Raw genomic sequence first — 17,493 nt, forward strand, 5'->3', positions numbered from 1 at the left:
TTTTATTATACTGGTTGTTTACCTTCTTAATTGTTTCTGGTGTGATTTCCATCTTTTGTTTGTGCTAAGAAAATACTTTAAAGTGTTATCTTCATACTACTGTATACCATAGTAGACCCTTTACCAGATAGAATGTATCTGTTAGTTATTATTATTAGTTATTATTAATGACTGATCAACGTCTGTGTCTTTGCTTCAGGAAAAATGGGTATACACCACAGAGTAACAATTTAATGCATGAACTGGAATGACTTTTAGCAGGGTTATGGTGGGTCCTCAACTTAATTACTTACAACAAACATTAATCCAACGGAAAGCCTTTGTTGCAGTTGGAGGATACCAATGCCTTTGCCTGCAGGCCTACTACATATAGTAAGGTCTGGAAATATTTGGGCACAGACACAAGTTTTGTTATTTTGTCTGCTTACCAAAATAAATTCAAGTTACCGTTAAATAATGAATATGGGTTTAAAGTGCAGCTTTAATTTGAGGATATTCACATCCAAATTGGATGAAGGGTTTAGGAATTACAGCTCTTTAATATGTAGCCCTCTCTTTTTCAAGTGTCAAAAAGTAATTTGACAATTGACTTTCATGGAAAGGTGTGGGCTATTCCTTCATTATTTCTTCATCAATTAAGCAGGTACATTTTCTGGAGTTGATTTGAGGTGTAGTATTTGCATTTGAAAGCTGTTGCTTTGAACCCACAACATGCGGTCAAAGGAGCTCTCAATGCAAGTGAAACAGGCCATCCATAAGAGAGATAGTTCATTAGGGGCGGCCAAATCAACACTTTGGTACTGAGGAAAAAAAAGAATGCACTGGTGAGCTCTGCCACACAATAAGGCCTGGACTACCACGGAAGACAACACTGGTGGATAATCGTAGGATCCTTTTCATGGTAAAGAAAAACCCCTTCACAACATCCAGCCAAGTGAAGAACACTCTTCAGGAGGTAGACATATCATTATCCAAGTATACCATAAAGAGTAAATAAGCCTTTGACTTTGGCAAAAAAACCATCTAAAAAAGCCAGCCCAGTTCTGGAACAGCATTCTTTGGACAGATGAAACTAACATTAACCATATCAGCATGGGGGGGAAGAAAAAGCTATGGAGAAGGCTTGGAACGGCTCAAGATCCGAAGCATACCACATTGTCTATAAAACATGGTGGAGGCAGTGTGATGGCATGGGCACTGGGTCACTAGTGTTTATTGATAATGTGGCAGACACAAATAATATGACTGCCAGCTACTGTTTATGATTAGATTAAAATTCCCACTTTGCTCTAACTGCACGCATGTTGGGACTATGGGAAGTAAAACACTAATACTGGAGTGATACAGATTATCCACCTTCTCTTGCAGATAATGACTAAACAAGCAATAATTTTCTATTCAACTAATGTCTTTGAAACCTGCTTTTCTAAGTGCTATAAATCCTTGGAATGGTTCCACTTAATGAAACAGGATTAACATTAGAGATTATGACAATCCTAGTTGAATTATTCTGCCATTAGTAATCTGTCATCAGAGATAATGCATATGCTATTCTACCTCTCAATGGACAGATGTCTGTTTTACAAACATCTGTAGATAAAGCCATCTGGCCAAAAGGATTGCCTTCTGTGTACATTTGTGGGTTGGTGTCAGTGATGGTACTATTCTGCACAACATATAGTAGTGTTTGGTACGCATAGGTTTTAACTGTTTAACCTGCCAGGGGGTCATTCATATTTAATGCACAAATGTAAACACTCACGATCTTTTTCCACATATTCCGATGCTAAATCATTTGTTATTGTTTCAACTAAGCAAACTGCAGTATCTACTAGCACATCATTTTTTATTTAAGATTTGAATTATATTTAAATTTCCTTGTTCCGGGTGAAAATGTCAATTAATAAGACAGACTGTAAACGGTGACTATTTACCAATGGCGAGTGCTGCTTTACTATTAATGAGGTTATCTAATGATTTGCAACACTGCTTTCCATTAGCAAAATTATTCCAAGTGAGATGGAGGAAGACTAATAGCTACTCTAGTGGCTTGGCAGATAGTTATTTATAATGTAAGTTAAGTACAACTTTAGAAGGGCCACATCTATCAATCTACCCATCTACTCATCAATCTGCCTATTAATCAATGGTGACAAACATACCTTCAAATATGCCAATACTTCTTGCCCGTGTGAAAAAGAGATACTCTTTTGGTATACAGAGGAGTTTATGGTCAACTCAATGACTGCAAGGCTCACAGGTCCTGTGGCTTCGAAACAAGCCCAAACCATCACCTCTTCACCATTGTGCTTGACAGTTGGTATGAGGTGTTTGTGCTGATATGCTGTGTTTGGTTTTTGTCAACTGTGCCGCTGTGCATTCTGGGCAAACATCTACACCTTGGTCATGTCTGTCTAAAGGACATTGTTGCAGAAGTCTTGTAGTTTGTTCAGATGCAACTTTGCAAACCTAAGCATTGCTGCCATGTTCTTTTTAGAGAGAAGAGGCTTTCTCCTGGCAACCCTTCCAAACAAACCATACTTGTTCAGTCTTTTTACAATTGTACTGTCAGAAACTGTAACATTTAACATGCTAACTGAAGCCTGAATAGTCTGAGATGTAAGTCTAGGTTTTCACCTTGGGGTGAATTTGCTGGGACGTCCACTCCAGGAAACATTAGCAACTGTCTTGAATGTTTTCCACTTTAAAATAATCTTTCTCGCTGTAGAATGATGGACTTTAAATTGTTTGGAAATGGCCTTATAACCCTTCCAAGATTGATTGGAAGCAACAAATGCTTCTCTAAGATCATTGCTGATGTCTTTCCTCCTTGGCATTGTGTTAACACACCCCTGAATGCTCCAGACCAGCAAACTGCTAAAACTTCAGCTTTTTATAGAGGTGATCAAACTTTTTGATGATCAATTAATCAGGGGGATATGATTAGTAGCACCTGTCTGCTACTTAGTATCCTAGTTCCTATGGAAACAGTTAGGTTAAGTTAGTTTTTCTTCTCCATTTTGGCTTTATTTTTGTTAATTTGTATAATATGTCGTGTGCTGTTGTGCTGTTGTATTTACCTAATTTTTAGACCTGCTAAGGAACTGATAATTGTTATAATGTCCTGATATGTAAAGCCATAGAATTCAAAGAGGTGTACTTTCTTTTTCAAACGGCTATACATTATCCTGGTGGAGTGTTTACTTCTATAAAAAGCATTGATGGGATGATTGTAAGGAGGATTGTAATTAGGTCATCGAGAGGACAGGAGCATGTCCGGAAGAAAGGTCAATCAAATTCACAGCTGCCCTAAGAATTGCTTCATGGCTCCGTAAGGAATTTTTAAATTAATTCCAAAAACACTGTTATTCTCGTTTATTTAGCACCACAAGATTCTCAAGTACAACAATGTTATATGCAGAGATGACAATTCAAACAAAAAAAGAGAAGATCTGGAAAGGCCTTTTTGCTACAGTATAAGATCTACAAGTACATTGGTGCAAACCCTACCTCTGCTATACTTTCTACTCTTTCTTTTATGGAATTAACCTCATAGAGTATTTTTTTTTATAATAGCCTATAAAGGTGGATTTTCTATGACCTTATTTGCATATAGATGTAAAATTCCATACTAGAGCATTAACGTTTGAAAATAACTTCAAAATAGGTTGTTCAAAGAAGTCATAGGTACCGTATTTTGAAGATGTTGGAGGAATCTTGACATAATGTATGATTATACATCCCCAACCTACATTGCACGTACACGTCATGAATTAATACATCATGTGTAAGGCACTTACCTCGGGGGAACCCAAATCCCGCGGCCAAATCCTCATCTTCTCCCCTGCAGGGACGACGCTGCAGCTCGCAGCGGCCGCCTTGTAAATATTTATAAGGCGCACCGCCTCCACGGAAGACGCGGTTACGCTGATTGACGCTCTGGAACGCCTCCCCGGGATATTTAAAGCTGTCTCACCCCCTATACCAGTCCTCAGTTGTATTGTGACTTCCTATGTGGATGTTCCTACTCCTTAGCGTTCCTCTGAGCCTCTCCTGTGTTCCTGATATTTTCCGTTACCTGACCCCGGCTTACACGACCACTTGTGACTTCTGGCTTCCTGACCATGGCTTGCTCATACGACCACCCGTGACCTCTGGCTTCCTGACCCCTGCTTGCTCATTCGACCACCCGTGCTTACCCCACGCTCACCCCACGAGAGTGTCCTGTTATCATCCCCAGGCCTCCCAGTGTTCCGTGTCAAGCAAGTGTGTTCATTCCTGCAACTTGGATTCCTTCCGGTAAGACGTACTACCATCCTCACATCATGTGTGTTATCATACGAATTTCAGAAGTTTCTGACTAGTACTTGTGAAACGCTACATAACTAAGCCATTTATTAATTTCTCTGGCATATGCATTCTACAAACAGCAGGGAAGCATCTTACATGAGCAGGCCACCGGCATGAAATGCATATGTGCACTGGAAAAAATGGCTGATGTGGTGACCCTAAAGCCAAGTAAACAATCAAGAAACATCAATTTAACACACAAAAACAACTGATCAACTTAGTTAAAATTTCTCAACATCATCTGGAGTAAAACAGAGCTGCTCACAGTCTACAAGGAGACTGTGATAGTAGCTTATAGAGAGCACTTTAATTCAATATTTTGGGTTGCCATTGAGTTGGGGATCAGGTAGGAATGCTCAGATTCTATTATTTGGTATGATAGCCTCTGTCCATTACCTGGCCATTTGCACTATGTAGTCAATGCAGTTTTGTATATAGAGCAGAATGACACCTCTAACACTAGTTAATCAATTACATAGAGGAGAACCTGGTGGTGGCTCCCCACAATAGATCACCAGCCTTGGGGTCCGCCTATCTTGCCTAATAAGTAAGGCCGGCACTAATGATAATTTATTATGATGCAAGCCAAAAAAGTTATATCATTCTGTTTCTTTCTGGTGTCACATTTATGTTTAATTCTTTAGCATAACAGAAAACATATAAAGCCACCCTGACATCCATAAATACTCATTCTTAGTCTGAAGAGAAAAATATTTTTTGCTATTTGATTGCATTCCCAATTACCAAGGTTGTTCATGCTCTTACTTTGAGGCATTTTCAACTTTTGTAGAATGGGTGGTGGGGTTAGTCTGGTCAAGGAAAAGACAGAGCTGACAACCAGCTCTATCTAGTTTTTGGGGATAACTATAGACTATAGATAACAATGAAGAGCAGCTGCCCTCCATTGGTTGATGCAAGACGAGCCCCCTGCCGACGACCAATAGAGTCGCACTTACGGACCTTTAACTCCTGGCGCGATCCTGCGGACTCCCGTTAACCCGTGCTATACTAAGGAAGACTTGGGCTACAAAAACCGGCAGAAAATGAATACGAAGAACGTATACAAATATTCCCCCCGAAAACGAACACGGAGACTTTACCCGCGCCCATGTCTACTAGGGACTCTACTTTCAGGGACTTCTATTTTAGTCTATTTCTCATGCCTCTTACTTCCATAATATGAAACCAGCAAAATTCGGGGCGCATGTGTACATAGAAAAAAGAAATAATCTGATAGTGTAATATTGTCAAAAACAATAAGATATGTAGAAGGTGTAAAATGCACTCACAAACAGTGCCAGCACAACAGGCTCGTCTGAGGTATGAAGACTGTTCTTTATTCTTTAAAATCTCTAAGAGCATAAAATAAAGAAAACAACCATATGGTGCAGTATCTTCCTTAATAGTATGTGCGCAAGTTAAAAAAGCACTTACAGGATGGTTGAATTCAAGTCGCTATTCAAAATAAATGTCCATTGAAGTGGATCAGGAACATGCAGATTAAAAACTTCTCAACGCGTTTCGCCACTCACTGGGCTTCCTCAGGAGAAATAAATATCAATTGATGTCATCCGCTATGATAATCCGCAATCGTGGTGAGTAAAAACATTCTATTTTTACTCACCACGATTGCGGATTATCATAGCGGATGACATCAATTGATATTTATTTCTCCTGAGGAAGCCCAGTGAGTGGCGAAACGCGTTGAGAAGTTTTTAATCTGCATGTTCCTGATCCACTTCAATGGACATTTATTTTGAATAGCGACTTGAATTCAACCATCCTGTAAGTGCTTTTTTAACTTGCGCACATACTATTAAGGAAGATACTGCACCATATGGTTGTTTTCTTTATTTTATGCTCTTAGAGATTTTAAAGAATAAAGAACAGTCTTCATACCTCAGACGAGCCTGTTGTGCTGGCACCGTTTGTGAGTGCATTTTACACCTTCTACATATCTTATTGTTTTTGACAATATTACACTATCAGATTATTTCTTTTTTCTATGTACACATGCGCCCCGAATTTTGCTGGTTACGTGTTTGAACGCCGAGAGGAGCGTTTTGGTTGGGCTGCGGCAGTGATACATTAGAGAAGTATTTTTTGGTTCCTATTCTTTTACCATCACCTTACACGTGTTTTTTGGGTGTTTTTAGTTTTTAGTTTTCCATAATATGAAGCCTGTCTTGTAATAAAATGTCATAATTTAGCAAGTGTAGCGACACAAAGGAATGATTTCATTCAAGAGGCGAATATCATCCCTCCCTAGAAATATTTTTGAAACCGTCCTTGCTTTCTCTTTTGTTTTCTGTTATTATTTTATAAAGTGATGCTTTCTTCACATTCTAGAAGTCGCCTGATAAGATGATTTATGGATGTCAGGGTGGTTTTATCCGCTTTCCGTTATCATGTTATTGGTGAATTTGGAGGTTCTATAATAATAATACTTTAGCTACCCATTTACTGCATTGTTTTTTTTATCTCTTTGCTGCTATTTGGGAGAAGTCATGTAAAATATGTAGCCTCCTGCGATGACAAGACACATACATTTTTGGTGGAGGACAATCCGCAAGGACAAGCAGGCGCCTGGTTACCATGGTAACTGTACCGTATTTTCAGCTCTGCTCCATACTACCAATTTAAGGCATTGTGTGTCAGTCAGCAGTGTTTTAAAGATTAGTAATGCGGCCCAGCGGTGGAGTACGGTAACTGCGCGCTGGAGCCTGCAGTAAGGAGCGAGGCCTGCAGCTGTCACTGCTTGTCAGCGTGCATTTCACTTCGGACCATGGCCGCCCAGATAGCAGACCGCTTGTCCGGCCAGGAGGAGGAAATTCGCCGCCTTAGTGATGAAATCGGGCGGCTGCTTGACCTGGGACTAACCGGGACCGTAGAAGCGAATGCCAGCCCGGCCTTGGAGCAGCTGCGGTCCGAGAACGAGAAGCTCAAATACCGCATAGTTCACCTGCAGCGTAGCCTAAAGGAGGAGCAGGAGAGGGGGAGGCCTGAGGAGAGCAGCGGCCAGGTCTGCAACGGGAGGCTGGAGAAGCAAGAGAAGAAAGGCTGCTCCGGGGAGGAGGAGGACGGGGCGACCGGGGAGAGGCCCGGGGCTGAGGCTGCGCCGGAGGATAAGCAGGTGAGGCTGTGTAATGCATTTACACCCCCCTCGGGCTCTAACACGCGTGGGTTCTCTTTGTCCAGTTTTGTCACGCGTGTGTGCACTGATTTAATGGCATGTTCTTCGCATACATACTCCATAAGGGTGTTGGCTGCTGGGATGGCTTATACTGCATCACACTTTGCACTGGTGACATCACGTGCTGACATCATCTGAAGCTGTTTTTCGCATGAAAATGGATGGTGTTTAATTCACATTAAGTGTCGCTGACCTGGCTCTGGGTTTTTTTTTTTTTTTTTGAATAAAGCACATATACATCTGCACTCTGTTACCTTCCGCCATACCATTCCTACACGGGTGTGTGACATACACTGAGTTAAGGTTACAGGGCAGGAGTCAGAATAAACGACCATATACATTTCTGGAGGCGCATACAACTAGATACGTATAGGTGTGATTGTACACAAAAGTACCAAAATGAGCATCCTTGTGGTGCAGGCTGTATCCATACATCCTCCCTCGTGTTAATGTATATTGTGCGGGTGTGATTGTGATTTGTTAGGCCTGTAGCTGACATTATTGCACTTAGGGGTGTACGGAAGAAGCAGGCGGTGTACAAAAAGAATAGCGGAGGCATATGGTAATACGTGGAATAAGCAGTGTGTGAATGGTGGAAATGTGATGGGGGTTATGGAGGGTTAGTACGATGAAGGTGTGCACTTATGAAATAAGAGAAGTATATAATCCATTGCAGGAAGCATATTGATACATGTAATGGAATTAGCGAAGGAACGTAAATATGGTAAGAAAACAGGCTATTGTTGAAAGCAGAAGAACAAGTATCTACACGGAGAACATCTAAAAAAGTCTAGTGTTCCTGAAATGCCCTCTGCTTTCCCTGACTGAGGGATACTTAATGATGCTGAGGAATCTTTGGTGATTACGCATGCAAAGGACTTATAGAATAACTATAGAGTAGAGGACGTCATCGGGATGCGGGTCCCATGGGACCCATCAAAAAACTTGCGGGTGTGAGCAGTAATCCGTGTCTTGCATGCCAGAGAGGGTGTTCACACGATATAACTGCGGGTCCCGGTAATCCTGCAAGGCTGCCTTTGCGTTGCTCGCACACACAGTGTCTCTTGCTCCGCCCAGTGGAAGCAGGAACCCAGCAGAGTCACGTGAATTTATGTCACGTCACATGACCCTGCTCCGTTCTTGCCTCCCCTGGGCAGAACAAGATAATTTATTTGCACAGGGTGCAAGCAATGCAGAGGGAAGCAGCGGCCCCTGTGGAAGACTGCGAGCAGCACCAAAAGATCTGCAGTTCAGGTTAGTGGGTGGAGTAGGATGTATGAATTAGTATGTGTGATTGAGGGAATGAATGAGTATCTGTGAATTAGTATGTTTGCGGTAGCGGGCAGGATGGGACACACATACATTGCTGGAGAGGGTGGTAATGGTCAGTAATTCAGCGGGAGCAGGATTAGGAAGAGAGACCCGCACAGGGCTCTACTATAGAGGATGGAATCATACAAGGTGCGATCATGAGCATACCTGGGAACTCTCCAGGTTTGACCCGGAGATTGCCAGGTGAAGCTCCGGGCCGCGGGAGCAGGGCCTTGACACGCCCCACTCCCCGCCTATTTTCCCTTTAAAAGGGGGTGTTTCCCACTGACGTCAGCAGGGAACTCCCACTGATGTTGGTGGGCAGTCCTGGCCGTGTCCCGCAAGGGAAGTCTCTGTGTAGCTGCAGACCGGAAGTTCCCAGGTATGATCATAAGTCAGACCTCTCATATTGTGACAAGGACATGTCTGATAGCCAAGAAATTTAATATATGGAATGCAAGAAAAGCACAAGGATTGTAAAAAGCAGTGGATTTTTATCCAGACAATTTTTTTTATCCCTGGCTATTTAAGGTTATGTTTTTCCTTCCATGACCACCAAATCAATATCTTACCATGTGCATAACCTTAATTTCATGAGACACTAAATCAGGTCATGCAAGAAACACAAAGTGGGGAGATCCTTTCTAGCCAAGTTTTTTTCCCCCGTTACAAGGCAAGGTATTCCCCTCTTGGACATAAGAAAACAGCTTTCACCTTTTAACAAATGCTTTACGTGTGTGTGTTACCCCTGGACTTCATTCAAATAAATTGTGCTTTTGGCCTGATCCCTGTTCTTTCACCCCAAATTTAATCCCAAAAGGTTTAAAACAATTACCTTCATCTGGATTGAAGTCACAGCATGGTAACCAGATCTAAGAAAACAACAAGAAATCCCAGCTCTCCCAAGATGGCAAAAAGAAAGCCATCAAGTGTTGTACAAGACCGTTTAAATGACCAAGGTCATCTGTGCACTCTGGGGAAAAAATATAATTCTTAAAAAAAAAAAAAAAAAAAAACTTTGATGTATACCAGAATTGAGATTTATCACATGCGAATGCAAATTTTCTTTACACTGATCTTTATTATTTGTATTTAAACCCCAAACTGTATTGAAGAAAGATGATTTATTACATGTAATAAATTTCTTTTTATGAGTATTTCAATTTGTATTTTATATTCATTTTTCTGCAATAAACCCCTCAACCACTGGGATGTTTTGAGCTTCAACAACCACACTTTCCTAGTGTTCTGTAAACTATGCTTCAGTGTGTCTCTCACTCCCCCCCCCTACTGGGAAGGTAAACAACCAAAACCTAAATAAAATTCTAGAAAATAACATTTCTGGTCATCTTTTGCAAAGTAGGTAAAACATATGTATGTATAACTTAGCAGGACCAGTCTTATAAAAGAATGGGTGCATCTTTCAAGTGTAGAAATACCCCAGTAAAGCCACAATTTATGCACCACCTTAATTAATGGTGATCTCCTACTTTCCACTTAATAAGCTGACGAATGTGCCAGGTATTCCAAACGGCATTATTCCATGTATTCGTACACAGCTCGTCCTGTTCCTAGAGAATACCACGTATTGATTGTATTTGAATTCCAGAATTGAGGTCTACAATCCCAGGCATTCCTTGCTACTGGGTACGGGTGTGTTTATGTATGCTCGATCCTAAACTGACATACCAGTTCCTGAGTTGTGTTATTAATCTGGAAAAGGTGCATTAACTGTTACAAGATCTACAATTAATGTAAAAGAGATCTTACTAGTATCCATCTTCTTTCACATCTCTTACTACGGTTACTTTATGATTTAATGGGAAACTTCGAGGGATCTTGCTGATCAGTCAATGCATACTTTGTAAGTACATTCATATGCTTTTCCCAAAGTTGGAAGAAAAAATTTACTTGCCTTATGGAGACTCTGCAGCTTTCCACCCGCTCTGTGGGCCAGCTTCCACGCAGTTGATTGGCTGCACGAAGCAGCCAATCGGTGGCAGGAAAGATCTCCCATTGAACTTGGTTGGGGTTCTTTCCACACCTATACACAGGGTCCCCTCCCGGAGTCTGTACTGGAGCTGACTGGCAGTAAGTGTATTATATGCACTTATATTTGTTTAAATGAATAGTTCTCCTGGACAGGAACTAGCTGGAGGGCAGGCAAATGCATATGGAGATTCCGCACCATGTGAATTTATAGAGAGCCAACATATGCACATATATGTCTGCAATATATGTTTACCTAAGCGGTTCCGGACTGATTGATTGTTTTCATGTTCAGATTGCTGACTTCATTGTTTTCACTGTATTCCATCACTTATTGTATCCTTTTTTATTTTTGTGTTCTCATCTTTGTACATCTCATCGCTGCTGCTTCATAGCCATTGCAGGAATACAAAATGTCTCTACAGATATTTCAAACACACTGTGTATACATTTGCACCATATATTTATATTGTTCTGTGTTGGCAACATTGTCTGGTTAAATGTCTATGAAGAATATCCATCCCGAATATCGTACATCTACATCTGACAAGTGGATTTTCAGAAAAAGTGTTTTTGGAGCCATCAATGTCATTTGCATCAGCCTTCATTTACTATAAGGATTCACTCATTGCTTGCTCTCTTCACACATCTGCTCAGAACATAGACTGGTGTTGTCGGGGGTCACACAGGATAACATGATCTGAGTCAGAAGCAACTTTTTATGGGTCTCGGGCTTCATAGACTAATCAGTTACCTGTCATTTTCTTCTGATTAATGGTTTCCTCCATTACTGAGCTTCTAGCTCTTCCTTCTTGTTTCTAAGTAGGGATAAGGCTTATAAGGAACTGATGTTAAGTATGGAAATGTAATTACAGTTTATGAAAATCTGCTAGTTTTCAGCGGCACCCCTTTCTAAACTTTTGACCTATATTTACCTTTTCCTCAAGGGTACCAGACGGCAAAGTCTGCATTAGAGGCTGATGACATATTTACTGAACGTAGCAGCCAGGCAGCTATATTTAGAAGCTCTATCCACCTGTCCAGATACAACAGCCGTATACGCCAGCTATGTAAGAGATGTGCTACCCAGGACAGGGAAAGTTATGTGGTATGGCTCTTATATGGAAAAGAAAAGGAATGACCAGAGAGCTTAATGAATTGTAGTATGCTTTAGTAGTAGTTTAGTAATGTTTCCAGAACTTCTGGTTTCTTGGGGTTTATAAGGTCCTAAAATCGTTAACTACTTGGAGTCCAGACATACGGTCGCACTGATCAGTCATCACTGATGCAAACTTTCACTGCCTCAGGATCATCAGGGATGTAGTTCAACAACTGAAGTGTCAATAGCTATTTCTTCCCTTGGTTTTAGTGTTTTGCCAATATTCTTAAAATGTATCATTAGACATAGATCTTCCTGCAGGACAATGAAGACATCTGTAGAGATAGTGTAATGTCTTGGTTTACATCTATACAACCCATGGAGCCCAAGGTTGGGGGTCAAGTGTCTACAATGTCTATGTTAATATTCTGACCTAAACAACAGGTAGTCTGAATAACAAGATGCCAAGTAGCCTCAACTGATTTTCATAGTTGAAGTATAATTTAATATGATATAAAAAAAAAATCCCTCCCCCCAAAAAACAATGTATTTAGTATTTTCACTTGAATATGTCTTTATTTTCAGAATGTGCATGAAAAGCCATCCACTCAGCAGAACAAGAGAAAAAAGGTGAAGAAATCAGGATCTGAAGGTGGACCCAAGCAAGAGGAGGTACATGTTATGAAATTGTACATTTGTTTGGATTCTAAAATGAATTATGACTCAATTCTTGCAAGAAAGGTTAGGTATTGTAGAGTAATAGCAAAGCACGCATCACACAAACATGTTGCTGTTTCCAGCAATGCTCTTGAAACCTGTAGTCAATACACCCTGAAAATGCAGCGCTTCAGCATCAGTTATTTTAACCCCTTTAGGACAAAGGCATTTTTTCACCTGTGGAAGATTGCATTTTTAACATTTCTGCTATGTCATTGTTCTGCAGTAATTTCCCTCTTTCTCATTTAGTGAACACACACCAATTGTGTATTGTTTTTGTTTAGTAGGGCTTCCTTTTAAAACCACATTCATCTATATAGCTCATCATTTATGAGATATATAGGCTGAGGCTGCTGTGATACGGAGGCGGGGGGGTCTACCCCTTCTTCGCACCGACTGAGGCTGCTGTGATACAGAGGCGGGGGTCTCCCTCTTCTTTGCTGAGGCTGCTGTGATACGGAGGCGGGGGGTCTCCCCCTTCTTTGCTGAGGCTGCTGTGATACGGAGGCGGGGGGTCTCCCCCTTCTTTGCTGAGGCTGCTGTGATACGGAGGCGGGGGGTCTCCCCCTTCTTTGCTGAGGCTGCTGTGATACAGAGGCGGGGGGTCTCCCCTTCTTTGCAGCTGCTTTACAGTAATGCTGCTCTGGATTTGTAGCACAGGGTATGTCCACCTGCAGAAACACCAGCTTGTGTGCAAATTTGCCTAATACTGCAATACCCCGCATGTTTAGGATTTGGGGGAGCTACAGAGCCAAACTTTTAGTGAGGGGCAGTATATTTTTATTTTTGCAGGGATGGTATAGGTGATTTTTGTTTTTTGTTCTTAATTTTTTTTAATTTTTTTTTTAATATTGTGATTCCATTGCGTTTCTATTTTTGTGATGCGTGGAAGTGAGTCACAGTATTTCCTTTTGTTCTACTATGTAATAATGTACAGCTTTGCACAAAAATGTAGCACTTCGGTGGTGCATCTATATTCATTGCTGAACTAAATGTGTCATTTATTTAATGCCTTCTAAGTACGTCATTGTGTATTAATGTTTGTAACTTTTTTTTTTAACAGTTTTACTTAACCCCTTAATGACAATTGCCGGTCCTGGCACGGCACGGAAAAGCATGTGCTTTACGACAATTGACGTGCCAGGACCGGCACGTCTTTAAACGGGTGCAGAAAGCGATCTACTATCGCTTTCTGCACCCAAAAAGCGTTGCTGAATGCCTCGACCTCGATGCATTCAGCAACGCCGCGATCGGCGCGAAGGGGCCATCTCTGGCCCCTCCACGGGGCGTCAACATCCGCCATACTTTGTATGGCGGTGGACGCCCGTTTTAAAAGCGTTTAGGAGGCGATCGACGATCGCCTCCTAAACTTAAATGGTGTCGCTGGAATGCCTCGATCAGGAGGCATCCAGCGACACCAAACACTAACCTTTTGATGGGCTGTGACCGCTCCGGAGAGCGGTCACAGCCGCAGCTGCCGGCAATCTTCGCCATCAAGGAAGATGGCCGCCGTCCTGTAACAGGAACCACAAATTTTAAAGTTCGCTAGATGGTCCAGACCATCTAGAGAACTTTGGCTCCACTTGCAGGTTGAATACAGGTACTGCATTCACCATGCAAGTCAATGGAGCCCAGCTTTCTAATCACAGTGTGATTAGTAAAAATAAATTAAAAAATAAAATAAAATTAATAATAATTAGAAAAAAATAGTAAAAAAACAGTAAAATGTAAAAATCATTTCCCACTGATGCCACTATCAGGGGAACCTCCAAGTTGAAAAAAAATGTTAAAATTTTTTAAAAAAAAAATAATAATAAAAAAATATATATATAAAAAATATATTTTTGTGAGCAAGTCCTAAAATTAGCATATTAGCTTAAAACAATTCTCGCATGGAAAGAGTTAAAATACTGGCATATTAAATGCCCGTGGGGTGTCTACTTTTAAAAAATGTATGATTTGATGGGGTAAATTGAATGGGCCAGGTTCAACAACGTCCCAATTAACACGGGGGGAAGGATGGCCACACATCTAATTTCCAATTAGAAAAATGCACACGTACCAAATGTGGCCTTTTAGTTCCCCCAAAAAATGGCACTATCACTGCACTCAGGAGATGTTGCTGAACACATTATGGGGTGTCGTGTGACAGCGGCATATACCAGGAGCTGTAAATTCATACATAAAGTAGGTGTGTGTGGGAAAAATACACACACAAAAATATTACTGCAAACTTTGAAAAAATGCTGGTGGTAAAATGTGTGCATGCAAAGAGTTAAAATACCAGCATTTAAAATACCCTGTGGTGTCTAGTTTTGAAAAATATATGGTTTTGTTGGGCACACTGAAATGGCCTGGCTCAAAGATGTACCAAATAGGGCATGGGCAGTGGATCCCCAAATGCCAAAGTTCAACATTGAAAAAAGCGCATGCCCCAAATGTGGCCCTTTTGCCCCAAAACAGCCAGGCAAAATCATTCATGTGAGGTATCGCTGTACTCAGGAGATGTTGCTGAACACATATTGGGGTGTTTTGTGATAGTGACATATACGAGAACATTTTAATTCATACCTGAATTAAAATGTGTGTGGAAAACCAAATGCAAACAAATGACTACCACAAAGTTTGACAAAGACTGGTGGTAGATATGGTGCATGGAAAGAGTTAAAATACTAGCATTTGAAATACCCTGGGGTGTCTAGTTTTCAAAAATATATGGGTTTATTGGGCACACTGAAATGGCCCGGCTCAAAGATGTACCAAATAGGGCATGGGCAGTGGATCCTCAAATGCCAAAGTTCAACATTGAAAAATGCGCATGCCCCAAATGTGGCCCTTTTGCCCCCAAACAGCCAGACAAAATCATTCATGTGAGGTATCGCTGCGCTCAGGAGATGTTGCTGAACACATATTGGGGTGTTTTGTGATAGTGACATAAACGAGAACATTTTAATTCATACCTGAAGTAAAATGTGTATGACAAAACAAATGCAAAAAAATGACTACCATAAAGTTTGACAAAGACTGGTGGTAGATATGGTGCATGGAAAGAGTTAAAATACTAGCATTTGGAATACCCTGGGCTGTCTAGTTTTCAAAAATATATGACTTGATGGGGTAAATTGCATTGGCCGGGTTCAAAGATACCCGAAATGGCACATGGGGGGAAGAATTACCAGATTTGGAAAAAATGGCTTTGAAATAGCAAAACGCTACCTGTACTTATTGCCCCATAATGGGTAGAAAAAAGCAAAAAAACATAAAAACATTGGGTATTTCTAAACTCAGGACAAATAGTAGAATCTATTTAGCAGGTTTTTTCATTACCTTTTATAGATGAGTAAAAGATTTTTCAACTAAAAGTTAGAAAGTCATTTTTTTCTAAATTTTTCACCATATTTTATAATTTTTTTAATAGTAAATAATATGATACAATCAAAACAATGTCATCTAAAGAAAGCCCTTCTTGTCCTGAAAAAAACAATATCTAATGTGTGTGGGTTCAGTAAACGGGAAAGAAGAAAATTACAGCTAAACAGAAGCAGCGCAGAAATGTTAAAAAGGCCATTGTCACAAAGGGTACAAAAAGTAAAATCAGCCTTTGTCTCGAAGGGGTTAAAATATATTTTTATTTAAAATAAACATCAGCTATGTACAGTAACTGTAAACAATTTACCCAGTCTTTGACGTATATTAACTCTGTATATCAATATACCGTAGTTTTATTAAGTGTGGTGTAAATTGTAGCGTTACTTTTACATGTTGCCAAAAAACACTATTGACATCATGATTTCAAAAACAATGGGAATCGGGAAAAGCCAGGTGAACGACCCCTGCAACAAATGCCTAGAAACCCAGTTCTAATGTTTAAACTTCTTAAATAATGTAGCTGCATATGGTTTCTATAGAGCAATAATAATATAATGTACTAGTTGCAAAAGGAAATCCAACATGAAAAAGCTAAACCCATTGGGAAAACACACTTAAATGTTCTCTGATAATGTGAGAGCCCTGGATTATTGTACAATTTATTCAAATAGTTGCAGATAATGAGATTGATTTAATAACCTCTCTTAATCATGGGATTTTAGACTATACACACCCTTTCAACATCAACGTATGCAGCTTGACAGTCTGACACTTAGATAGAGTTACAGATATCTTTTTAGTACTACATTATTTGCAGACACTTTCATTGGGGTGGCTTCACCCAGTAGCTGACACAGAAATGTATTTTTTTTTTTTTATCTGGAACTTAGCTACATTGGTTGAAACAAATGTATTGGCTCTAAATCAAATATACGTTCACTGGGGTGAAAAGTCATCAAAATAAACACAAAAGTACTCCTGTGTGGTGTACAGTATTGGCTGTAATGAGCTTCTGCTGTGTCCATGACCTGCCCTAACAGCATCAGGCATCCAGTGGTTGGTTTACAGCTGGAATCCGTGCACACTGCACTTTCTGCAGGTAAAAGGGCATTTGTGTCCTAGTTATTGTTTTAGCGTGCACTCTTTATGGCATTTAGACAGGTCATTGAACAAAGCTGAGGACATTTTAAAAGTTCTCTAAGCTTGTATGTTGATTCCCTTGGAACTGAAGTTGGCTTCCATGAAGCTGGCCATGAAAAACATTTAATAAAAAAGGGTGTAATCCCCATTATATCAGAAGACTCCATTTCTGTTCTTTTGCATCATGACCCAAGAAGAGAACATTGCCATGTGGAATGAGAGGAGGACCAAAAAATAACCGAGAAGGACATACACACACATCAGTGGTACCCTCTGTAAGCAGGAAAGGTGGACACCCAGACTTTTTCCAGCTCATCCATAGAAG

At 40.5% G+C, this 17,493-nt stretch overlaps 1 protein-coding gene across 1 annotated transcript in view; it reads left to right on the plus strand.

The window, feature by feature from the left end:
- The first annotated feature begins 7,050 nt into the window (after positions 1-7,050).
- Positions 7,051-17,493, plus strand: part of LOC128490720 (threonine--tRNA ligase 2, cytoplasmic-like) — a 28,161-nt gene continuing 17,718 nt past the window's right edge. The window contains exons 1-2 of the mRNA XM_053462740.1: positions 7,051-7,483; positions 12,528-12,614. Coding sequence (XP_053318715.1) covers positions 7,136-7,483; positions 12,528-12,614 — 435 coding nt within the window. The 5' untranslated portion in view covers positions 7,051-7,135. The remainder of the gene's footprint in view (positions 7,484-12,527; positions 12,615-17,493) is intronic.

This window comes from Spea bombifrons, chromosome 4 (assembly GCF_027358695.1).
Source record: "Spea bombifrons isolate aSpeBom1 chromosome 4, aSpeBom1.2.pri, whole genome shotgun sequence".
Taxonomy (NCBI): domain Eukaryota; kingdom Metazoa; phylum Chordata; class Amphibia; order Anura; family Pelobatidae; genus Spea; species Spea bombifrons.